Here is a 27,426-nt window from a genome sequence, read left to right as displayed (position 1 = left end):
TAGATCGACCGGTAAATTGAGAGCTTTGCCTTCCGGCTCAGCTCCTTCTTCACTACAACGGATCGGTACAACGTCCGCATTACTGAAGACGCTGCACCGATCCGCCTGTCGATCTCACGATCCACTCTTCCCCCACTCGTGAACAAGACTCCTAGGTACTTGAACTCCTCCACTTGGGGCAGGGTCTCCTCCCCAACCCGGAGATGGCACTCCACCCTTTTCCGGGCGAGAACCATGGACTCGGACATGGAGGTGCTGATTCTCATTCCGGTCGCTTCCCACTCGGCTGCGAACCGATCCAGCGAGAGCTGAAGATCCCGGTCAGATGAAGCCATCAGGACTACATCATCTGCCAAAAGCAGAGACCTAATCCTGCGGTCACCAAACCGGAACCCCTCAACGCCTTGACTGCGCCTAGAAATTCTGTCCATAAAAGTTATGAACAGAATCAGTGAAAAAGGACAGCCTTGGCGGAGTCCAACCCTCACTGGAAATGTGTTCGACTTACTGCCGGCAATGCGGACCAAGCTCTGGCACTGATCGTACAGGGAACGGACCGCCACAATAAGACATTAAGATTTTTTTTTTTTATTTTTTTTTCTCCCATTCCCCCCCACTTGTTTACCTGTATAAATGATAAATGGGTTGTACTTGTATAGCGCTTTTCTACCTTCAAGGTACTCAAAGCGCTTTGACACTACTTCCACATTTACCCATTCACACACACATTCACACACTGACGGAGGGAGCTGCCATGCAAGGCGCCAACCAGCACCCATCAGGAGCAAGGGTGAAGTGTCTTGCTCAGGACACAACGGACGTGACGAGGTTGGTACTAGGCGGGGATTTGAACCAGGGACCCTCGGGTTGCGCATGGCCACTCTTCCACTGCGCCACGCCGTATCCCACCTTTTTTGTAAGGGGAAGCCGGAAGTTGGCAGACCCGTCGGCGATCCTGTTCTGTCTCTGTACGGGAGCCTGTAAGGACTGTATTTTTTACCTTAGGGCATGGGTGTCAAACTCTGGCCCGCCGTGTAATTTCACTTGGCCCTTGAGGCAATATCAAATTAACAGTAGAGCTGTAACACCGCATTCACCGCTAACACTCTTACTTGCCAACCCTCTCGATTTTCCCGGGAGACTCCCGAAGCTCAGTGCCCCTCCCGAATTTCATCCTGGACAACAATATTTGCGGTGGGCTTTAAAGGCACCGCCTTTGGCGTTCTCTACAACCTGTCCCCACGTCCGCTTTTCATCCATACAAACAGCGTGTCGGCCCAGTCACATAATATATGCGGCTTATACACACACACACACAAGTGAATGCAATGCATACTTGGTCAACAGCCATACAGGTCACTTTGAGGGTGGCCGTATGAATAACTTTAACACTGTTACAAATATGCGCCACACTGTGAACCCACACCAAACAAGAATGACACATTTCGGGAGAACATCCGCACCGTAACACAACATAAACACAACAGGACAAATACCCAGAACTCCTTGCAGCACTAACTCTTCCGGGACGCTACAATACACACACCCCCTCTATCACCAAACCCTGTCCACCTCAACCCCACCGCTGAAAAGAGGCATTCAATTTTTATTTAAATTTTATTGGATATGCCATTGATATTTTTTAATTATTATTATTATTTGAAACTCGATTTTGCATGTCACTATAAAGTTATATAAGCCTTGCTTGTTCAATATTCAATGCAAAACTTGTTTGGGTCCCTATTAAAAGGTGACTTTGTTCAACCTCGGCCCGCGGCTTTGTTTGGTTTTAAATTTTGGCCCACTCTGTGTTTGAGTGTGACACCCCTGCCCTGGTGTGATGACTCAAATTATTCACTATTTATGCAAGAAGCTAATCTTAAAGGCCTACTGAGATGAGATTTTCTTATTTAAACGGGGATAGCAGGTCCATTCTATGTGTCATACTTGATCATTTCGCGATATTGCCATATTTTGGCTGAAAGGATTTAGTAGAGAACATCCCCGATAAAGTTCGCAACAAAGCCCTGCCTCTACCGGAAGTCGCAGACGATGACATCACATGTTGATGGCTCCTCACATATTGATTTTAATGGGAGCCTCCAACAAAAAAGGACAGAGAAAAACGACAATTTCCCCATTAATTTGAACGAGGATGAAAGATTCGTGTTTGAGGATATTGATAGCGACGGACTAGGAAAAAAAAAAAAAAAAGTTAGAGGTAGCCACTTGTCCCGGGTGTAAACTGCCTTCCGCCCGGTTGTAGCTGAGATAGGGGCCAGCGCCCCCCGCGACCCCAAAAGGGAATAAGCGGTAGGAAAGGGATGGATGGAAGTTAAAAGAGACGGGTTCCGATGTTTTTAGACACATTTACTAGGATAATTCTGCCCACATATGCGGTCCTCTCCAAGGTTTCTCATAGTCATCATTGTCACTGTAACCGACGTCCCACTGAAGTGATTTTTTTTCCCTTGCCCTTATGTGGGCTCTGCCAACGATTTCGTTGTGGTTTGTGCAGCCCTTTGAGACACTGGTGATTTAGGGCTATATAAATAAACATTGATTGACTGATGATGATTTTAGAGTGTAATAGGTCTCTTAATCTTTTTAATAACCCTGTTATTCTGAAGATAACCAATAATAAATAACATACTTCTTACCATTAATGCGACATCTTGAACAGGTGCGGTAGAAACCGGATGGATGGATTAAAATGCATGAGAATGTTTTATATTTTGAACGTTATTTTTAACACTGTGATTACCAGCGGAATTATTCATTACTTACCGTGTTTGGCAATGTCAGCTAAGATTTATCTGAGAGCCAGGTGCAGTTATCAAAAGAGCTACATCTGGCTCTAGAGCCATAGGTTCCCTACCCCTGCTATAAAAACTGGGAGTATAATCCCAAAGAAGCGGGGAAAAAAACAGTCAGCTATTTTTAAATTGAAGAAACAATATGATTAGGTTATATATACATGCGTATATCCTCGGTTGGGGACATCTCTGCGCTGCTGACCCATCTCTGCTCGGGATGGTCTCCTGCTGGCCCCACCATGGACTGGACTCTCACTATTATGTTAGATCCACTATGGACTGGACTCTCACTATTATGTTAGATCACTATGGACTGGACTCTCACTATTATGTTAGATCCACTATGGACTGGACTCTCACTATTATGTTGGATCCACTATGGACTGGACTCTCACTATTATGTTAGATTCACTATGGACTGGACTCTCACTATTATGTTAGATCCACTATGGACTGGACTCTCACTGATCCACTATGGACTGAACTCTCACTATTATGTTAGATCCACTATGGACTGGACTCTCACTATTATGTTACATCCACTATGGACTGGACTCTCACTATTATGTTAGATCCACTATGGACTGGACTCTCACTATTATGTTACATCCACTATGGACTGGACTCTCACTATTATGTTAGATCCACTATGGACTGGACTCTCACTATTATGTTAGATCCACTATGGACTGGTCTCTCACTATTATGTTGGATCCACTATGGACTGGACTCTCACTATTATGTTAGATCCATTATGGACTGGACTTTCACTATTATGTTAGATCCACTATGGACTGGACTCTAACTATTATGTTAGATCCACTATGGACTGGACTCTCACTATTATGTTGGATCCACTATGGACTGGACTCTCACTATTATGTTAGATCCACTATGGACTGAACTCTCACTATTATGTTAGATCCACTATGGACTGGACTCTCACTATTATGTTAGATCCACTATGGACTGGACTCTCACTATTATGTTAGATCCACTATGGACTGGACTCTCACTGATCCACTATGGACTGAACTCTCACTATTATGTTAGATCCACTATGGACTGGACTCTCACTATTATGTTAGATCCACTATGGACTGGACTCTCACTATTATGTTAGATCACTATGGACTGGACTCTCACTATTATGTTAGATCCACTATGGACTGGACTCTCACTATTATGTTGGATCCACTATGGACTGGACTCTCACTATTATGTTAGATTCACTATGGACTGGACTCTCACTATTATGTTAGATCCACTATGGACTGGACTCTCACTGATCCACTATGGACTGAACTCTCACTATTATGTTAGATCCACTATGGACTGGACTCTCACTATTATGTTACATCCACTATGGACTGGACTCTCACTATTATGTTAGATCCACTATGGACTGGACTCTCACTATTATGTTACATCCACTATGGACTGGACTCTCACTATTATGTTAGATCCACTATGGACTGGACTCTCACTATTATGTTAGATCCACTATGGACTGGTCTCTCACTATTATGTTGGATCCACTATGGACTGGACTCTCACTATTATGTTAGATCCATTATGGACTGGACTTTCACTATTATGTTAGATCCACTATGGACTGGACTCTAACTATTATGTTAGATCCACTATGGACTGGACTCTCACTATTATGTTGGATCCACTATGGACTGGACTCTCACTATTATGTTAGATCCACTATGGACTGAACTCTCACTATTATGTTAGATCCACTATGGACTGGACTCTCACTATTATGTTAGATCCACTATGGACTGGACTCTCACTATTATGTTAGATCCACTATGGACTGGACTCTCACTGATCCACTATGGACTGAACTCTCACTATTATGTTAGATCCACTATGGACTGGACTCTCACTATTATGTTAGATCCACTATGGACTGGACTCTCACTATTATGTTAGATCCACTATGGACTGGACTCTCACTATTATGTTACATCCACTATGGACTGGACTCTCACTATTATGTTAGATCCACTATGGACTGGACTCTCACTATTATGTTAGATCCACTATGGACTGGTCTCTCACTATTATGTTGGATCCACTATGGACTGGACTCTCACTATTATGTTAGATCCATTATGGACTGGACTTTCACTATTATGTTAGATCCACTATGGACTGGACTCTAACTATTATGTTAGATCCACTATGGACTGGACTCTCACTATTATGTTGGATCCACTATGGACTGGACTCTCACTATTATGTTAGATCCACTATGGACTGAACTCTCACTATTATGTTAGATCCACTATGGACTGGACTCTCACTATTATGTTAGATCCACTATGGACTGGACTCTCACTATTATGTTAGATCCACTATGGACTGGACTCTCACTATTATGTTGGATCCACTATGGACTAGACTCTCACTATTATGTTAGATCCACTATGGACTGGACTCTCACTGATCCACTATGGACTGGACTCTCACTATTATGTTGGATCCACTATGGACTGGACTCTCACTATTATGTTGGATCCACTATGGACTGGACTCTCACTATTATGTTAGATCCACAATGGACTGGACTCTCACTATTATGTTAGATCCACTATGGACTGGACGCTCACAATATTATGCTAGACCCACTCAACGTCCATTGCATCCAGTGTCCCATCCAGTCCTCTCCAAGGTTTCTCATGGTCATTCATATTGACATCCCACTGGGTTGTGAGTTTTTCCTTGCCCTTTTGTGGGCTCTGAACCGATGATGTCGTTGGGGCTCGTGCAGCCCTTTGAGACACTTGTGATTTAGGGCTATATAAATAAACATTGATTGATTGATTGATATGAATATGTTAGATATCTATATATCTTCTGGACATTAAGACAGTATCAATTTTGCTGCAGCAGCAGAGAGTTTTCTCTATCTTGACTATTTGTATCGATATTTTGTATTACATTCTTCCCTTAAAATGATAATGTTTACAAAGATTTTTTTAATTTTACAAAATTGGGTTGGAAAGCTAGACTAAATTTAGACTTTTATAATACTGTATAGCAGTGGTCCCCAACCACCGGGCCGCGGCTCGATTGGTACCGGGCCGCAGAAGAATTTTTTATTATTTTTTTAATTCATTTATTTTTTTATTTTTTATTTTATTTTTTTATTAAATCAACATAAAAAACACAAGATACACTTACACCAACCCCAAAAAACTCATTTTTTCATTAAAAAAAAAATTAAAAATAGAAATAAAAAATAATCTCCCCTCAACCCTCGCCGGGCCATGGGACAAATTTTCAAGCGTTGACCGGTCCGCAGCTACAAAAAGGTTGGGGACCACTGCTGTATAGCCACTGTCCATCTTGATTGTGTAGTTAGCCAACATATATTGCCCTCAGGCTCCTCATCACCACTTCAAGATGGCGGCCCAATTTCTCGCGTCACAGCAGCCAATGTTGTGTCTACTTGTAAGATGTCTATGGTCTGCTGCCCCAGCAACGTCTTCTTCTTCTTCTTCTCTATGCCGTTGACATAGAAAGCATGTCCGCCACCCTATGGACAGGAGTGGAATTCTACAAGTATTCAAAGATTAAAACATTCTTCACTTCACTTAATTCTTTTATCATGAAAAAATAGTGTCCAATAGTACTTAAGTATAAAATGTTAATTATAAATCTCGTCTTTATACCGAGGTGCATTTCCCAAAGAGGAAGTGCAACCTGCAATGATATATTTCTCCACTAGATGTCCTCTGCGCAACGTGATTTGAATCGTAAGTGTTCCTTTATCTTCTTTCGCTCTTATTTGGTTGTCCGTATAGGAATTAATGACTTAATTGTTAAACTGAAATATTTCACTAGCATAACAGTTAACACTACAATGATATTTTTTTGCAATTGTACCCTTTTAGGCAAGCCCGTCTACGTGGTGTGACTTTGTTAGACCTGATTCACGGCTATTTGACCAATCATTGGACGCCCTGCATATGACGTCACAAATACGGCACCAAACTCTTTCCGGGTTTGTGATGTTTTGTTCCATGGACGTAAACAAGGCACTTTTTAAATGTACTGTGCAGCATGCATATATTTTGAAGAGTGTTTTCTTTATCCATAGTCATTTTTAAAGCAGCTAATATTTTCCCATGTGTACTCTTTATGCTTGTATCTTATGTCCGCAAGTAAACTCTGTGCTTCACCATGCAGGCATTGGAATGTGGGACTATGACATACTTCTTTTTTACTTTATCAGTATCAGAACCAAGAGGTTGTATTCCTTTTTAGGCAGGTTGGAGGCTGTTTCCGTATTCAATGAGTTGTCTCTTTCCGTTTGGCTTTCAGACCGCTTCTGGATGTTGGTTTTAGCACATTGTAAGGGTGGTCTCCTAAAGCTTTAGTAAAACTTGAGGATATTCCTATTCCGTCTTGGTGGTCCTTCTTACTCAACATATATGTCATCTGAAAGAATTTGGGATTGACCAGTGACTTTTATTCCCTGAGAGGAAGACTGGTCAGACGCAACAATTTGGGGGCTCGTCCGGGATTCTAATTTATGTTCCCCACAATACCAAAATAAGTCAGCCTGTCCCCAAGGGCCAATTTTTCTGCCATCTAACAGTACCTATCCATCCATCCATCCATCCATCCATTTTCTACCGCTTAGTCCCTTTGGGGTCGCTGGTGCCTATCTCAGCTACAATCGGGCGGAAGGCGGTGTACACCCTGGACAAGTCGCCACCTTATCGCAGCAGTACCTATCCATTGTTCCTAAAGGTAAAGAAATACAATTCGCGATCAAACGCTTGTTGGTAGTGGTCACGAGCTTCCTAATTCCTTGACCCACCACCACCAATTTTAGAATGCGAGCATGCTAAAGTTAGCAAGGTAACAGTTAACATGTGTGAAATACTAGGTTATCTGATAAATAAAAGTTAGCAAATAACCAGTACCAAGTTATATGATTCTGAAGTGAACTTCTGTAAGAGTGGCTAGACAAGTTAGCATTTAACTCCCATCTTAAAACTCATTTGTAGTCTCTAGCATTTAAATAGACCCCCCTTTTAGACCAGTTGATCTGCCATATATTTTCTGCTCTGCCCCCTCTGCTGCGCGGAGAGGTTATTAAGGTGACAAAGTCGGGACTCGGAGTGGACCACTCATCTGTGCATCAGTTGGGGACGTCTCTGCACTGCTGACCTGTGTCCACTCAGGATGATCCCCTGCTGGCTCCACTATGGACTGGACTCTCACTATTATGTAAGATCCACTATGGACTGGACTCTCACTATTATGTTAGATCCACTATGGACTGGACTCTCACTATTATGTAAGATCCACTATGGACTGGACTCTCTCACTATTATGTTAGATCCACTATGGATTGGACTTTCACTATTATGTTAGATCCACTATGGACTGGACTCTCACTATTATGTAAGATCCACTATGGACTGGACTCTCTCACTATTATGTTAGATCCACTATGGACTGGACTCTTACTATTATGTTAGATCCGCTATGGACTGGACTCTTTCACTATTATGTTAGATCCACTATGGACTGGACTCTCACTATTATGTTAGATCCACTATGGACTGAACTCTCACTATTATGTTAGGTCCACTATGGACTGAACTCTCACTATTATGTTAGATCCACTATGGACTGGAATTTCAGTAATATGTTAGATCCACTATGGACCGGACTCTCAGTATTATGTTGGATCCACTATGGACTGGACTGTCACTATTATGTTAGATCCACTATGGACTGGACTCTCAGTATTATGTTAGATCCACTATGGACTGGACTCTCAGTATTACCTTAGATCCACTATGGACTGGACTCTCACTATTATGTTAGATCCACTATGGACTGGACTCTCACTATTATGTTAGATCCACTATGGACTGGACTCTCACTATTATGTTAGATCCACTATGGACTGGACTCTCACTATTATGTAAGATCCACTATGGACTGGACTCTCTCACTATTATGTTAGATCCACTATGGATTGGACTTTCACTATTATGTTAGATCCACTATGGACTGGACTCTCACTATTATGTAAGATCCACTATGGACTGGACTCTCTCACTATTATGTTAGATCCACTATGGACTGGACTCTTACTATTATGTTAGATCCGCTATGGACTGGACTCTTTCACTATTATGTTAGATCCACTGTGGACTGGACTCTCACTATTATGTTAGATCCACTATGGACTGAACTCTCACTATTATGTTAGGTCCACTATGGACTGAACTCTCACTATTATGTTAGATCCACTATGGACTGGAATTTCAGTAATATGTTAGATCCACTATGGACCGGACTCTCAGTATTATGTTAGATCCACTATGGACTGGACTGTCACTATTATGTTAGATCCACTATGGACTGGACTCTCAGTATTATGTTAGATCCACTATGGACTGGACTCTCAGTATTACCTTAGATCCACTATGGACTGGACTCTCACTATTATGTTAGATCCACTATGGACTGGACTCTCACTATTATGTTAGATCCACTATGGACTGGACTCTCACTATTATGTTAGATCCACTATGGACTGGACTCTCACTATTATCTTAGATCCACTATGGACTGGACTCTCACTATTATGTTAGATCCACTATGGACTGGACTCTCACTATTATGTTAGATCCGCTATGGACTGGACTCTTTCACTATTATGTTAGATCCACTATGGACTGGACTCTCACTATCATGTTAGATCCACTATGGACTGGACTCTCACTATTATGTTAGGTCCACTATGGACTGGACTCTCACTATTATGTTAGATCCACTATGGACTGGACTTTCAGTATTATGTTAGATCCACTATGGACTGGACTCTCAGTATTATGTTAGACCCACTATGGACTGGACTCTCACTATTATGTTAGATCCACTATGGACTGGACTTTCACTATTATGTTAGATCCACCATGGACTGGACTCTGACTGTTATGTTAGATCCACTATGGACTGGACTTTCAGTATAATGTTAGATCCACTATGGACTGGACTCTCAGTATTATGTTAGGTCCACTATGGACTGGACTCTCACTATTATGTTAGATCCACTATGGCCTGGACTCTCACTATTATGTTAGATCCGCTATGGACTGGACTCTTTCACTATTATGTTAGATCCACTATGGACTGGACTCTCACTATTATGTTAGATCCACTATGGACTGGACTCTCACTATTATGTTAGGTCCACTATGGACTGGACTCTCACTATTATGTTAAGATCCACTATGGACTGGACTTTCAGTATTATGTTAGATCCACTATGGACTGGACTCTCAGTATTATGTTAGATCCACTATGGACTGGACTTTCACACTATTAAGTAGATCCGGGCTGTATACCTCGGTTGTTAGAGTGGCCGTGCCAGCAACTAGAGGGTTCCAGGTTCGATCCCAGCTTCTGCCATCCTAGTAACTGCCGTTGTGTCCTTGGGCAAGACACTTTACCCACCTGCTCCCAGTGCCACCCACACTGGTTTAAATATAACTTAGATATTGGGTTTCACAATGTAAAGCGATTTGAGTCACTAGAGAAAAGCGCTATATAAATATAATTCACTTCACTTCACTCGACGTCCATTGCACCGTTCACCCAGTGGGGGTCCCCACATCTACGGTCCCCTCCAAGGTTTCTCATTGTATCCCATTGCGTTGAGTTTTTCCTTGCCCTGATGTGGGTTCTGAGGCGAGGATGTCATTGCGGCTCGTGCAGCCCTTTGAGACACTTGTGATTTAGGGCTATATAAATGAACTCTGATTGATTTTTTGATTGAGCATGCTATTGTTAGCGTGTTAGCATGTTCAAGTTAGCATTCTAACAGTTAGCATGTGTCAGGTACCACGTTATATGAATTTGAGGTGCCAAAGTTTAACAATAATGTTCAAGACAAAAATATTTTGGTATCAATGAAGTTACATTTTGCTCCCGAAAAAGGGTAGTGTTTTATTTTATTATACATTTTTTTTTTTTGTTTTTTTTGTTTGTATTGTCACATATTCTAATTAACATATTTTGTTTGTACAAAGATGTTGATTGGTCAACCTAATGTTTGAAATATTGTAAATATATAAGAAGGGCCTTAATTTGTCTGTATATTTTGTGTGTTGAGTTAAAAAAAATTAAAAAAGGTACGTTTAAATGCAACCAATAAATTACAAAACCTAAGTAGAGATAAATAATCTGCAACATTAGTCGTACACCTTATTTGTAACGTTGAAAGTGTATAATAATTGACAAATTGATGAGATGAATGAATACAAATAAAAAGAGATGATTACTTCCAAGCGTGTCGCTGTATTTCTTTTTATACCACGTGACCTGAGCCACTGCTATGATTACAGTTGCCATAGCAACAGGTCGCCCTTTACCCAATACGCATGCTCGATGTGAACGCATGCGCACTAATGCAAACGTGTAAAACTACACACTTTTGTCTTTACTGTCAATCTATTTTATAACTCTTCAAATTGCGGCACTTATATTTTTTTTTCGAAGGTGTATGTTGTGAACTAAATCTGACCGTTCGGGCATTGTTTTGTTGTTATTAATTAATTTATTTATGTATTTATTTATTTATCTATTTCATTTTATAAACTTTTATTTATGAACTTCAACATTTACAAACATCCATCCATCCATCCATTTTTCTACCACCTATTCCCTTCGGGGTCGCGGGGGGCGCTGGTGCCTATCTCAGCTGCAATTGGGCGGAAGGCGGTGTACACCCTGGACAAGTCATCTCCTCAGTTGAGAAATAATAATTAAACTAAGTACAAAGACAGTACAAAAACTTTACAAAACAGCGCCAGGGGGTTGTAAATTCAAAGTAACTAAAATAGAATGTAATGTATATATATGGCCCTGTGATGAGGTGGAAACTTGTCATATATATTTATACAAAAACAACATATATATATATATATATATATATATATAGCCCGTGTACCCTGCCTTCCGCCCCATTGTAGTTGAAATAGGTGCCAGCGCCCCCCGCGACCCCAAAAGGGAAGGAAATGGATGGATATGATGGCGTGGCGCAGTGGGGAGAGTGGCTGTGCGCAACCCGAGCGTCCCTGGTTCAATTCCCACCTAGTACCAACCTCGTCACGTCAGTTGTGTCCTGAGCAAGACACTTCACCCTTGCTCCTGATGGGTGCTGGTTGGCGCCTTGCATGGCAGCTCCTTCCATCAGTGTGTGAATGTGTGTGTGAATGGGTAAATGTGGAAGTAGTGTCAAAGCGCTTTGAGTACCTTGAAGGTAGAAAAGCGCTATACAAGTACAACCCGTTTATTTATTTTATATATATATATATATATATATATATATATCCATCCATCCATTTCCTGCCGCTTATTCCCGTTCGGGGTCGCGGGGGAGCTGGCGCCTATCTCAGCTACAATCGGGCGGAAGGCGGGGTACACCCTGGACAAGTCGCCACCTCATCGCAGGGCCAACACAGATAGACAGACAATATATAAATTTATATATATACATATATGTATATATATATATATATATATATATATATATATACACACACACATATATATATATATATATATATATATATATATACACATATATATGATATATATATATACACACACATATATATATATATACATGGAGCCTACTTCAGCTGCGTTTCGGGCGGAAGGCAGGGTACACCCTGGACAAGTCGCCACCTCATCACAGGGTCATATATATATATATATATATATATATATATATATATATCCATCCATCCATTTCCTACCACTTGTCCCTTTCGGGGTCGTGGGGGCATTTCGGGCAGAAATATAGTATACACCCTGGACAAGTCACCACCTCATATAAATACACATATATATACATATATATATATGTATGAATATATATATGTATATATATATACACACACACACACACATATATATATATATATATATGAATCCGAGGATAGTCGAACCTCGGATTCAGGAGGAACAGTGTGGTTTTCGTCCTGGTCGTGGAACTGTGGACCAGCTCTATACTCTCGGCAGGGTTCTTGAGGGTGCATGGGAGTTTGCCCAACCAGTCTACATGTGCTTTGTGGACTTGGAGAAGGCATTCGACCGTGTCCCTCGGGAAGTCCTGTGGGGAGTGCTCAGAGAGTATGGGGTATCGGAATGTTTTATTGTGGCAGTCCGCTCCCTGTATGATCAGTGTCAGAGCTTGGTCCGCATTGCTGGCAGTAAGTCGGACACGTTTCCAGTGAAGGTTGGACTCCGCCAAGGCTGTCCTTTGTCACCGATTCTGTTCATAACTTTTATGGACAGAATTTCTAGGCGCAGTCAAGGCGTTGAGGGGTTCCGGTTTGGTGGCCACGGGATTAGGTCTCTGCTTTTTGCAGATGATGTAGTCCTGATGGCTTCATCTGGCCGGGATCTTCAGCTCTCACTGGATCGGTTCGCAGCCGAGTGTGAAGCGACCGGAATGAGAATCAGCACCTCCAAGTCCGAGTCCATGGTTCTCGCCCGGAAAAGGGTGGAGTGCCATCTCCGGGTTGGGGAGGAGACCCTGCCCCAAGTGGAGGAGTTCAAGTACCTAGGAGTCTTGTTCACGAGTGGGGGAAGAGTGGATCGTGAGATCGACAGGCGGATCGGTGCGGCGTCTTCAGTAATGCGGACGTTGTATCGATCCGTTGTGGTGAAGAAGGAGCTGAGCCGGAAGGCAAAGCTCTCAATTTACCGGTCGATCTACGTTCCCATCCTCACCTATGGTCATGAGCTTTGGGTCATGACCGAAAGGATAAGATCACGGGTACAAGCGGCCGAAATGAGTTTCCTCCGCCGGGTGGCGGGGCTCTCCCTTAGAGATAGGGTGAGAAGCTCTGCCATCCGGGAGAAGCTCAACGTAAAGCCGCTGCTCCTCAACATCGAGAGGAGCCAGATGAGGTGGTTCGGGCATCTAGTCAGGATGCCACCCGAACGCCTCCCCAGGGATGTGTTTAGGGCACGTCCAGCTGGTAGGAGGCCATGGGGAAGACCCAGGACACGTTGGAAAGACTATGTCTCCCGGCTGGCCTGGGAACGCCTCGGGATCCCCCGGGAAGAGCTAGACGAAGTGGCTGGAGATAGGGAAGTCTGGGCTTCCCTGCTTAGGCTGCTGCCCCCGCGACCCGACCTCGGATAAGCGGAAGATGATGGATGGATGGATGGATATATATATATATATATATATATATATATATATATTTAAATATATATATATATATATATATATATATATATATATATATATACACACACACACACACACATATATATATATTTATATATATATATATACATATATAAATATATATATATATATATATATATATATATATATATATATATATATATATATATATATATATATATATATTTATATATGTATATATATAACAGAGTAACCCAAATACCAATAGTTCGGTTGTATGTCATGAATGCAGTTAAAATGAGGGTTAAATATCTAATAACAGTTTGTGGGAATAAAGCCAAAACCCAAAATAATTATTGTAGCAATTATGAACTCCTTAAATATGAGGTAGGTCCATTTATTAGAAAATATTGCAGTAATCTAGCTAAGAATACGCGTTCTGAGGAAATGAATGTGATTTCGATCATTACTGCATTATCCTCTATATGTCCAGATAATATGTCAGCAGAAGAAAAAGAAAGTGTCTTAGAAAGCCAAAATGTTTTGTAGTTATTTTGCTTTTTCTGCGTCGGCACTATTGGTCGTAAAGTCAAGCATTTTGCGACAGTTGATGACGTCATCATCAAGGTCCTGTGTCAATGGACATACACGCGATATTAGGATATATTTTATAGTTGTAATAATTTCTTCCACTGTTTTTGTAATACCTTTTTCATAACTGATGTATCGTGGACACATCCGTTTGATATATGCTGGTTTTAAAACGGGAAGACTAATGAAACATCCAAAGCTAACCCCAACTAGCTGGGTGATGCTAGCGTTATTATTCTTGTTTTAGTTCCTAACATCCTTTGATGATCTGCTGACGTCATCTGCAAGTTGGGCGTTTTATTGTTCTGTGTGCCGTTGGGAATATTTTGTTTTTGTCGCCCTCGACGTAGATAACGCGATTGATTACAAATGTCCGCACAAAAGGACTGCGAGTTTTTGGTGAAAAGAGCTCGGGAGCTGGTTCCTGATGACCCTTGTGCCGCTAAAGCCTGGCTCATTACCGCCAGGACCCTCTACCCTGCCGACTTTAACATCCAGGTAATGTCTGACACACATTCCATGCATTTACCCTGCCGACTTTAACATCCAGGTAATGTCTGACACACATTCCATACATTTACCCTGCCGACTTTAACATCCAGGTAATGTCTGACACACATTCCATCCATCCTTTTTCTACCGCTTGTCCCTTTCGGGCTCGCGGGGGGTCGCTGAAGCCTATCTCAGCTGCATTCGGGCGGAAGTCGGTGTACACCCTGGACAAGTCGCCACCTCATCGCAGGGCCAACACAGATAGACAGACAACATTCACTCTCACATTCACACACTAGGGCCATGCCAATCAACCCAACTCACCATCCATCCAACCATCCATTTTCTACCGCTTGTCCCTTTCGGGGTTGTGGGAACCTATCTCAGCTGCATTCGGGTGGAAGGTGGTGTACACCCTGGACAAGTTGCAACCTCATTGCAGGGCCAACACAGATAGACGGACAACATTCACACGCTAGGGGCATGCCAATTAACCTACCTCACCATCCATCCATCAATTTTCTACCGCTTGTCCCTTACGGGGTCGTAGAGGGTGCTGAAGCCTATCCCAGCTGCATTCGGGCGGAAGGCGGCGTACACCCTGGACAAGTCGCCCCCTCATCGCATGGCCAACATAGATAGACAGACAACATTCACACTCACATTCACATACTAGGGCCATGCCAATCAACCTAACTAACCATCCAGCCATCCATTTTCCTACCGCTTGTCCCTTTTGGGGTCGCGGGGGGTTGCTGGAGCCTATCTCAGCTGCATTCGGGCGGAAGGCGGTGTACACCCTGGACAAGTCACAACCTCATCGCAGGACCAACACAGATAGACAAGACAACATTCACACTCTAGAGCCATGCCAATCAACTTAACTAACCATCCATCCATTTCCCACTGCATGTCCCTTTCGGGGTCGCAGGGGATGCTGAAGCCTATCTCAGCTGCATTCGGGCGGAAGGCGGGAACACCCTGGACAAGTCGCCACCTCATTGCAGGGCCAACACAGATAGACAAGACAACTTTTACACACTAGGGCCATGCCAATCAACCTAACCATCCATCCATCCATCCATTTCCTACCGCTTGTCCCTTTCGGGGTCGCGGGGGGTTGCTGGAGCCTATCTCAGCTGCATTCGGGCGGAAGGCGGTGTACACCCTGGACAAGTCGCCACCTCATCGCAGGGCCAACACAGATAGACAAGACAACTTTCACACACTAGGGCCACGCCAATCAACCTAAGTAACCATCCATCCATTTTTCTACCGCTTGTCCCTTTCGGGCTCGTGGGGGGTCGCTGAAGCCTATGTCAGCTGCATTCGGGCGGAAGGCGGTGTACACCCTGGACAAGTCGCCTCCTCATCGCAGGACCAACACAGATAGACAAGACAACATTTACACACTAGGGCCATGCCAATCAACCTAACTAACCATCCATCCATTTTCCACTGCTTGTCCCTTTCGGGGTCGTGGGGGTTGCTGAAGCCTATCCCAGCTGCATTCGGGCGGAAGGCGGTGTACACCCTGGACAAGTCGCCTCCTCATCGCAGGGCCAACACAGATAGACAGACAACATTCACACTCACATTCACACACTAGGGCCATGCCAATCAACCCAACTCACCATCCATCCAACCATCCATTTTCTACCGCTTGTCCCTTTCGTGGTTGTGGAAGCCTATCTCACCTGCATTCGGGCGGAAGGCGGTGTACACCCTGGACAAGTTGCCGACTCTTCGCATGGCCAACACAGATAGACAAGACAACATTTACATACTAGGGCCATGCCAATCAACCTAACCATCCATCCATCCATTTTCTACCGCTTGTCCCTTTTGGGGTCGTGGAGGGTGCTGAAGCCTATCCCAGCTGCATTCGGGCGGAAGGCGGCATACACCCTGGACAAGTCGCCGACTCTTCGCATGGCCAACACAGATAGACAAGACAACATTTACATACTAGGGCCATGCCAATCAACCTAACCATCCATCCATCCATTTTCTACCTCTTGTCCCTTTTGGGGTCGCGGGGGTCGCTGAAACCTATCTCAGCTGCATTTGGGCGGAAGGCACCGTACACCCTGGACAAGTCGCCACCTCATCACAGGGCCAACACAGATAGACAAGACAACTTTCACACACTAGGGCCACGCCAATCAACCTAACTAACCATCCATCCATCCATTTTCTACCGCTTGTCCCTTTCGGGGTCGTGGAGGGTCACTGGAGCCTATCTCAGCTGCATTCGGGCGGGAGGCGCCGTACACCCTGGACAAGTCGCCTTCTCATCACAGGGCCAACAAAGATAGACAGACAACATTCACATTCACATTCACACACTAGGGCCATGCCAATCAACCTAACTAACCATCCATCCATCCATCCCTTTCCTACCGCTTGTCCTTTCGGTGTCGCGGGGGTCGCTGAAGCCTATCTCAGCTGCATTCGGGTGGAAGGCGGGGTACACACTGGACAAGTCGCCATCCATCGCAGGGCCAACACAGATAGACAAGACTACATTTACACACTAGGGCCATGCCAATCAACCTAACTAACCATCCATCCATTTTCCACTGCTTGTCCCTTTCGGGGTCGTGGGGGTTGCTGAAGCCTATCTCAGCTGCATTCGGGTGGAAGGCTGTGTACACCCTGGACAAGTCGCCCTCATCGTAGGGCCAACACAGATAGACAAGACAACATTTACACACTTGAGCCATGCTAATCAACTTAACTAACCATCCATCCATTTCCCACCGCTTGTCCCTTTCGGGGTCGCAGGGGGTGCTGAAGCCTATCTCAGCTCCATTCGGGCGGAAGGCGGGTTACACCCTGGACAAGTCGCTCTCATCGCAGGGCCAACACAGATAGACAGACAACATTCACACTCTCATTCACACACTAGGGCCATGCCAATCAACCTAACTAACCATCCATCCATCCATTTTCTACCGCTTGTCCCTTTCGGGGTCACGGGGGGTCGCTGGAGCCTATCTCAGCTGCATTTGGGCAGAAGGCGGCGTACACCCTGGACAAGTCTCCACCTCATCGCAGGGCCAACATAGATAGACAAGACAACATTCACACACTAGGGCCACGCCAATCAACCTAACTAACCATCCATCCATCCATTTCTACCGCTTGTCCCTTTCGGGTTTGTGGAGGGTCACTGGAGCCTATCTCATCTGCGTTCGGGCGGAAGGCGGGGCATACCCTGGACAAGTCACCACCTCATCGCAGGGCCAACACAGATAGACAAGACAACATTTACACACTAGGGCCATGCCAATCAACCTAACTAACCATCCATCCATTTTCCACTGCTTGTCCCTTTCAGGTTGCTGAAGCCTATCTCAGCTGCATTCGGGCGGAAGGCGGTATACACTCTGGACAAGTCGGCCCTCATCGCAGGGCCAACACAGATAGACAAGACAACATTTACACTCACATTCACACACTAGGGGCCATGCCAATCAACCTAACTAACCACCCATCCATCCATTTTCTACCACTTGTTCATTTTGGGGTCGCTGGTGCCTGTCTCAGCTGCATTCGGGCGGAAGGTGGCGTACACCCTGGACAAGTCGCCCTCATTGCAGGGCCAACACAGATAGACAGACAACATTCACACACCAGGGCCAATTTAGTGTTGCCAATCAACCTATCCCCAGGTGCATGTTTTTGGCGGTGCGAGGAAGCCGGAGTACCCGTAGAGACCCACACAACCCAGGACAACTCAGGACTTTAGTATTGTGAGGCACATGCACTAACTCCTGTCCCACCGTGCTGCACCTTATCTAACCAATAAAAGCTATTTATGTCAAATTATTAAATGCATTTTTTTTATTAAATGCAAGAAAAGGGCAACTTATATGGGTGTTGTGATGACACTTTCAGCTTGTTTAGTTTACAATTGTTCAAAATATGACAACAGGTACAAAATATAGGGCAGTATAAATTAACCTAGATGCCAAAAAACAGCAGTTTCAGGATTTAGAAAAAAATGTGGACTAAAAAAAAAGACAGATTTTTTTGTTTTTTAGTTACATTGTTTTAGTAGCCATTTTGTAGAAAATTACAATTTGTGGCTTGAACACTGACAACGATTGACACGAAGAGCGAAAGTACTGTAAGTCAGTTACGTTGATCACGAGCTACCGGTCAATCGCAGAGTGTGTCAGCCCAGCGCCAGCCAGGCATGAAAAAAATAGGCCTAAAAATTGCAATCATCGTTTTCCTATATCTCCCCTTTTTTGAAAGGGGCACTGGAAGTTAACAGACCCGTCAGCGATCCTGTTCTGTCTCCCCGTAATGTTTGATCCTGTTCTGTCTCCCTGTAATGTTTGATCCTGTTCTGTCTCCCTGTAATGTTTGATCCTGCTCTGTCTCCCTGTAATGTTTGACCCTGTTCTGTCTCCCTGTAATGTTTGATCCTGTTCTGTCTCCCTGTAATGTTTGATCCTGTTCTGTCTCCCTGTAATGTTTGATCCTGTTCTGTCTCCCTGTAATGTTTGATCCTGTTCTGTCTTCCTGTAATGTTTGACTCTGTTCTGTCTCCCTGTAATGTTTGACCCTGTTCTGTCTCCCTGTAATGTTTGATCCTGTTCTTTCTCCCTTTAATGTTTGATCCTGTTCTGTCTCCCTGTAATGTTTGATCCTGTTCTGTCTTCCTGCAATGTTTGATCCTGTTCTGTCTTCCTGTAATGTTTGATCCGGTTCTGTCTTCCTGTAATGTTTGACCCTGTTCTTTCTCCCTGTAATGTTTGATCCTGTTCTGTTTCCCTGTAATGTTTGACCCTGTTCTGTCTCCCTGTAATGTTTGATCCTGTTCTGTCTCCCTGTAATGTTTGATCCTGTTCTGTCTCGCTGTAATGTTTGTCTGATCTTGAATGGGATTGTGCTGAACATTTTAATTTCCCATCTGGGTTCAATAAACTATTTCCGATTCTGATTCTGATCAGCTACTGCTTCTACACATAACACATCTATGAAAGGTTTTGTTTACAAACTGTGGTGGCTCTACCATGAATTGATTAACATGGAACCCGACATAAACAAATTGAAAAACTTATTGGGGTGTTACCATTTAGTGGTCAATTGTGCGGAATATGTACTGTACTGTGCAATCTAGGCAATTTTCAATCAATCTGTGGTGCAAAACTTTTAAGTGATGTGTTTAATATATGCCAATTATTGTTTTTTTTTCTCTTTACAGTATGAAATGTACATCATTGAACGCAATGCAGAAAAGACATCTTGTGCAGGGAGACTGCTTTACGACATGTAAGTTTTAGTCCACCTTGTTATTAGTAGTTGTTATGCAGGTAGGGCTGGGCAATATGGCCTTTTTTTAGTATCTCGATATTTTTAGGCCATATCACGATACACGATATACAGTATATCTGGATATTTTGCCTTAGCCTTGAATGAACACTTAATGAATATAATCACAGCAGTATGATGATTCTATGTGTCTACATTAAAACATTTTTGTTCTTTGGGTGTACCCCGCCTTCCGCCCCATTGTAGCTGAGATAGGCACCAGCGACCCCAAAGGGAAAAAGCGGTAGAAAATGGATGGATCGATGGATGTTCATACTGCATTAATATATGCTCATTTTAAACTTTCATGCAGAGAGGGAAATCACAACTAAGTCAATCGACCAAAACTGTATTTACTAAACCGTTATTAAGCAGTGGCACAAACATTCATGTCATTTCAAAAAAGAAAGTGCAAGATTGTCAGGGACATTTTAAAATAAGATGTTAGTGCACTTTTGTGCATGATGTCACTAAGATGACATATCAAAACAATACTAAATTAAAGTGCACTTTTTGTACAGAACGCCACTACAATAGTTTAAAACCAATTTTAAAAAGGTGCACTTTTGTGCATGATGTCACACAAAATATTTCAACAACTGTTAAATAAAAATAAGCTGCATAATAGGAAATCAAATCACTATGTGGTAGGTTACTGCAGACGTTATCTCCTTATGTTGTTGACTATTTTTTTCATACGGTGTTGATGTGGAAATGGTTGCCTCTGCATTTTGTTTGTGTGGCATCGAATGGAGATGTTGACATGCGGAGTAAGCACTCTTCATTCTCTAGCAGGTGACTTTTCAAATGATGCTACATATTAGCAGTAATGCCACTTTTTGTAGCAACGCTTTTGCCCCACACTTGACACATTACGGTTGCCTGTTGGACAGCTTCCCACTTGAAGCCAAACCACCGCCAGACGATGGACCCCCTGCTGTTTTTCTTTGGGAATTAATTCTTCCTTCATTTGTTACCAGATTCGCACCTTCTTTCTCTCGTATTACCACTCGCACCAAAGCTAACCATACCCATGGTACTATCCCTCTGCTTCGCGAGGGCGTATACGTATGTGACGCATGTAAGAAGGTGCGCTTGCCGTCTGTAAAAAACAGAGGCAAGAAAGAGTGGAAAGAGCCTGTAGTGTAATGCCAGCAGCTAAAAGCAACTGCGTGAGAACGTATACGCGAATATCACAATATAGTCATTTTCTATAACGCACAGAGAAAAACCCACGATCGAGTATATCGATATATCGCCCAGCCCTATGTGCAGGTAACACAAACACATGTTGATTTCTCATATGATAAACTTGTGTGATGACTGAAATATGCTGATAGCAACCTAACCTAACCCCGTCCTCATCCTCAATGAATATACTCCGATGATTAACTTGTATGACGACTGTATTATGCTGATAGTATATATTTGTACCATGAATTAATTAACGCTTGAGATGGTTTCCTGTGGACGGGACTCTCGCTGCTGTCTTGGATTCGCTTGAACTGAACTCTCGCGGCTGTGTTGGAGCCACTATGGATTGAACTTTTACAGTATCATGTTAGACCCGCTCGACATCCATTGCTTTCGGTCCCCTAGGGGGGGGGTTGCCCACATCTGAGGTCCTCTCCAAGGTTTCTCATAGTCAGCATTGTCACTGGCGTCCCACTGGATGTGAATTCTCCCTGCCCACTGGGTGTGAGTTTTCCTTGCCCTTTTGTTGGTTCTTCCGAGGATGTTGTAGTCGTAATGATTTGTGCAGTCCTTTGAGACATTTGTGATTTGGGGCTATATAAATAAACATTGATTGATTGATAACGTGGACCCCGACTTAAACAAGTTGAAAAACTTATTCGGGTGTTGCCATTTAGTTATACTTTAAGAACAATGTCTTGGAAAAATATATCACTCTTGAATCAACACAGTTAGTTACAAACTAAATCTGGGAAATAAATATTAATGGAAGTATGTTTGTTTGTATATAGTATATAATTGGTACAAAGTTTTAACACATGTACAAGGATATTTCACATGCCTTCACTGTGTATATAATTGAACAGTGTTTATGTTGTGTACACGGTGTATTTATAATACATATAATGCAAAAGAAATTTCATAATTTTTGGAAACTCATCTGGTATTTGACATTGTGTATAGGGTTAGGTGCAATAAGTGTTCAACTTCAGCCTAAACCCTTTCGGTCTGCAACATTTTCAATTCATGAATGTACAACTGTTTATGTAAAACTATTTGTTTTTTTATTTTGTTGACCACTGATCAAAGAAATAATCAACTAAATGAAACTAAACTAGTGGTCAATTGTATGGAATATGTACTGTACTGTGTAGTCTACTAATAAACGTTTCAATCAATCAATCAATCAATCAATCATTTAATCAATATACTGTCTGTCCTTTTAGGTTCTTAAATTTTCCAGATCAGCCCATTGTGTGGCGCGAGATCAGTGTCATCACAGCTGCACTGCGGAGTGACTCCCAAGACAAACATTCACAGTTTCTTCGAGGTAAGAGAAACATTTGATATATTACTCCCCTTTTGGGTTCAACGAGCATTTCAGAAGCCAGGTTTGTTTCTACCAGGTCTTTTTGAAACACTGCCTGGTCGTATACAATGTGAGATGTTGCTGAAAGCCACCGAGCAGTGCTTCAACACTTTGGAGAAGGCGGAGATGCTGTTGCTGTTATTAAAGCGCTTTCCAGAGTCCGTTGTCCAACATGGGGTAAGTCACGGTAACAGTAACAGGATGTACACACTAGGGCAGTGCGATATGGCTGAAAATTGTATCATGATATAGATTTTATACTGGTTGATATCAATAATAATTGATATGCTTTATGACAAAGTATGGACCAAGAGAAAAATATATGAAATCTTATACAATTTAATTTAAAATGTAGCCTTCCTCTGATTATTATCCTCTCAGCTATCAAGGCAGAAAGAAAAGGAAATGCCAACACAACCATGGAAAACACTCATGCAATCAATTTAAACAACATTCTAAAATCACAAAAGCACTTAACAATAACTTCTTAAGGTGGGGGAGTATATAATAAATGCTTAATAAAGTGTAGCAAAATAGTACAACATGTGAAAATGTAAACATAGAGAAACTTGAGACAAACAATTTCTGCGAATTTACTGCCGGGGGCTGCAAGGTCTGTGTAACATTTATTTAGTCTGTTATTTTTATTCAAGCATTGAAATTCAATCACTCAATCAATCAATGATTATTTATATAGCCCTAAATCACTAGTGTCTCAAAGGGCTGCACAAACCACAACACAAACCACAACGACATCCTCGGTAGAGCCCACATAAGGGCAAGGAAAACTCACACCCAGTGGGACGTCGGTGACAATGATGACTTTGAGAAACCTTGGAGAGGACCGCATATGTGGGAACCCCCCCCCCTCTAGGGGAGTTTTTACACACTAATTTATATTATGCGAGCGCTTTTGTTTATGCATCCAACCATGCTCCTTCTCAACAAAAAATATACAGTTACATATAGCAAACATTTTATTATGGCATTTTTAATTGGTATCGATTAGGCGTGTATCACGATATAGGTTATATACTGGTTGATATCAATATTAATCGATTATTTTTTTTATGACATATAGAAATATGGACCAAGAGAAAAATATATGAAATATTAACATTTTTATTCTGATTATAATCCCCTGCGATGAGGTGGCGACTTGTCCAGGGTGTACCGCGCCTTCCGCCCGATTGTAGCTGAGATAGGCACCAGCGCCCCCCGCGAGCCCAAAGGGAATAAGCGGTAGGAAATGGATGGATGGATGAATGGGATTATAATCCCCTCAACTATCAAGATAGAAAGGAAACTAATTATCAACACATGGAAAACAATCAATGTAGACAAAATTCAAAAATCACAAAAACACTTAACAATAACCTCTTTAAATTAAGGTGTAAACAAAAGGAGTATATAAGAAATGCTTAATAAAGTGTAGTAAAATAAGTTCAAAGTGCTAAAATGTAAGCGTAGAGGAACCTGAGAAGAACACATTTTTTTGCAGGTTTACTGCCACGGAGTTACGTCGTCTTTGTAACATTTATTTGGTCTGTTATTATTATTTAAGTATGAAAATTAACCTACAGCACAGGCCAAAAGTTTGGACACATCTTCTCATTCAATGCATTTTCTTTATTTTCATGACTATTTACATTGTAGATTGTAACTGAAGGCATCAAAACTATGAATGAACACATTTGGAATTATGTACTTTAAAAAAAAGGTGAAATAACTGAAAACATGTTTTTTATTGTAGTTTTTTCAAAATAGCCACCCCCTTTGCTCTGATTACTGCTTTGCACACTCTTGGCATTCTCTCGAAGAGCTTCAAGAGGTAGTCACCTAATTGGGTTTTCACTTGTCATAATTTTGATTAGGGGTGTAACGGTACACAAAAATTTCAGTTCGGTACGTACTTCGGTTCAGAGGTCACGTTTCGGTTCATTTTCGGTACAGTAAGAAAACAACAAAATATACATTTTTGGGGTATTTATTTAACAAATTTGCTAAATCTTCCACCAAAAATATTTTTCTTAGTGGAATATATATGTGAAGTAATCGGAAACTTGAATAGGTCAATAATTCATAATAACATTGATTTTGATTCAGTATTATGTTTTGAGCAAAAGAAAAAAAAACAGCTTTGTTTTGTTAGTCAACGTTGCAACTTTTTCTAAATTACATTTAGCCTTTAAGCTTTTGTATTTCACTTTTATTTGTTTTTGTTTATTTTAATAGTATTTGTAGAATGTGTTATGGGCCTTTAAAACATTAGCTGTGGGCCGCAAATGGCCTCCGGGGCACACTTTTGACACCCCTGCTTTAGATAATAAAAAATTAAATCTGAAATCTTTGCTTAAAAAGCAGAGCCTGGCGACGCATCCGCATTTATCATAACTCTCTCGCTCTCTCTCTCTCCCCCTCCCTCATGAATGTTGCCAGCGCACACATTTATTATCATTTTTTAACCCCTTCTTAACCCTGAACGTACTTTGAAAATACACGCAATCCTAACTTAAAATGTCGGACATTTGAGGCATTTAAGAAACTCCACCTGTACAGCCCCGCAAAAGCGGACATGTCTGGTGAAAAGAGGAGGTGTGGTCAGTCTATCGTAGCCCGCGGTCCCTGTTAGCATGCCATGTGTTGTTTTTTTTAATTTTTTTGATTGATTGAAACTTTTATTAATAGATTGCACAGTGCAGTACATATTCCGTACAGTTGACCACTAAATGGTAACACCCGAATAAGATTTTCAACTTGTTTATAAGTCGGGGTCCACGTTATTCAATTCATGGTGCCTCGGTGTGCATTGTTTACAAAACGTGTGGTGCGCTACTTAATATGTCCGTGTGGAACTCGTCCGATACACCTCCGAACCGAACCAAAGCCCCCGTACCGAAACGGTTCAATACAAATACACGTACCGTTACACCCCTAGTTTTGATGCCTTCAATGACAATCTACATAGTCATTTTCATAGTTATGAAAATACAGAAAACGCATTGAAATGAAAAGGTGTGTCCAAACTTTTGGCCTATACTGTATGTTATTCGAACGTTTTTGTTTATGCAACCAACCATGTTTTTTCTCCAAGTGGGGTGGGAGGTCGCAGCTTACTGCGAGGTTTGTTCTCCCGGGATGCAAACGGACTATTCCGGACCAGGCGTGAAGGTAGGAACATATTAATTAATCCAACTCAAGAAATCTTGGCAGAGCATGAGGTAAACATTACGGCGTGGAACAAACAGAAAACATGTGGCATGAAACAAACAGCATAAACTGGCGTGGAACAAACAAAACTTACTGAGACACAGCATGAAGCGAACAACATGAACTATGGTATCGCGTGAAAACATGCAATGACGCCAGGCCGACTGACTGGCAAAGACAGGCTTAAATAAGGGTCTTTTGATTAGAGCAGGTGCGTGTCTCGAACACCAGAGGCAGGTGAAACTAATAGGTCGGCATGGTAACCAAACAAAACAAGGGAGTGCAAACAGGAAGTAAAAGAGTCCAAAATCTCACAAAAAATAACAATAACATAATCCAGACCACAGTGCCTTATTGCAGTGAAACTTGCCAAGCGACATGTAAGTAAATATTAACGTTGCTGTATGTATACTTTTGACCCAGCAGATTTGCTCACATTTTCAGTAGACCCATAACAAATTCATAAAAGAACCAAACATAATGAATGTTTTTTGTGACCAACAAGTATGTGCTCCAATTACTCTATCCCAAAAAAATAAGAGTTGTAGGAATGATTGGAAACTCAAGACAGCCATGACATTATGTTCTTTACAAGTGTACAGTATTAACTTTTGTTAACTTTTGATCTTGACTGTAGGTGAGTCTTGGCGAGACACTGTTGGAGGCAGAAGCATCTGAGAAAGTGGAGTCGCCTGTCAACTGCTTCAGAAAACTTTTCGGTGAGTGAAACGCGTGCGCGGATGTTGGTTGACTTCCAATTTATTGTACCTCACGTAGTTTCTCTCTTGGTGTTACAGTGTGTGACGTCCTCCCTCTGCTGATAAACAACATGGATATGCGTCTGCCCGCCAGCCTGATGCAGAAATACATTCTCAAAGCTGCTGAATTCTACATCGGCTATGTCGCCCGAGGACCTTCACCGGATGGACCGATGAATGGTAACCCAGAGCTCCCTCGTTATGTTTACATTTATCCTACAAGAAATAATCTTGGATGTTTTTTTATTTCCTCCCCTCTTTCTCTCAGTCTCTCAAGAAGGGGGTCCACTGAAGTCTCCCTCTGTCTCGCGGGGCTCTCAACGCTATGTGATTGACGGCTTGTCGGAGAAGTCATCGGTGGTAGCTGAACCTTGGGAGAGGCTGTTGGACCTTCTTGCTGTTGTCGGAGCTCGATGTGAATGGCAGGGAGACAAAGGACAGAGGTAGGCAAGC

At 42.4% G+C, this 27,426-nt stretch overlaps 1 protein-coding gene across 3 annotated transcripts in view; it reads left to right on the top strand.

The window, feature by feature from the left end:
• Nucleotides 1–14,613: 14,613 nt before the first annotated feature.
• ints10 (integrator complex subunit 10) overlaps nucleotides 14,614–27,426 on the top strand; it is a 34,792-nt gene continuing 21,979 nt past the window's right edge. For 2 of the 3 annotated variants that reach the window (XM_061899904.1, XM_061899902.1), the window contains exons 1-7: nucleotides 14,614–15,120; nucleotides 20,336–20,403; nucleotides 22,863–22,966; nucleotides 23,043–23,182; nucleotides 26,853–26,934; nucleotides 27,013–27,153; nucleotides 27,242–27,416. In XM_061899904.1, the coding sequence (XP_061755888.1) occupies nucleotides 14,992–15,120; nucleotides 20,336–20,403; nucleotides 22,863–22,966; nucleotides 23,043–23,182; nucleotides 26,853–26,934; nucleotides 27,013–27,153; nucleotides 27,242–27,416 (839 nt within the window). In that variant the 5' untranslated portion in view covers nucleotides 14,614–14,991. Of the gene's footprint in view, nucleotides 15,121–15,204; nucleotides 15,225–20,335; nucleotides 20,404–22,862; nucleotides 22,967–23,042; nucleotides 23,183–26,852; nucleotides 26,935–27,012; nucleotides 27,154–27,241; nucleotides 27,417–27,426 lie in introns of those variants that run through there. The other variant, XM_061899905.1, reaches the window with a different exon arrangement.

This window comes from Nerophis ophidion, linkage group LG05, assembly GCF_033978795.1.
Source record: "Nerophis ophidion isolate RoL-2023_Sa linkage group LG05, RoL_Noph_v1.0, whole genome shotgun sequence".
Lineage (NCBI taxonomy): Eukaryota > Metazoa > Chordata > Actinopteri > Syngnathiformes > Syngnathidae > Nerophis > Nerophis ophidion.
This window is presented reverse-complemented; position numbering and strand designations above follow the sequence as displayed.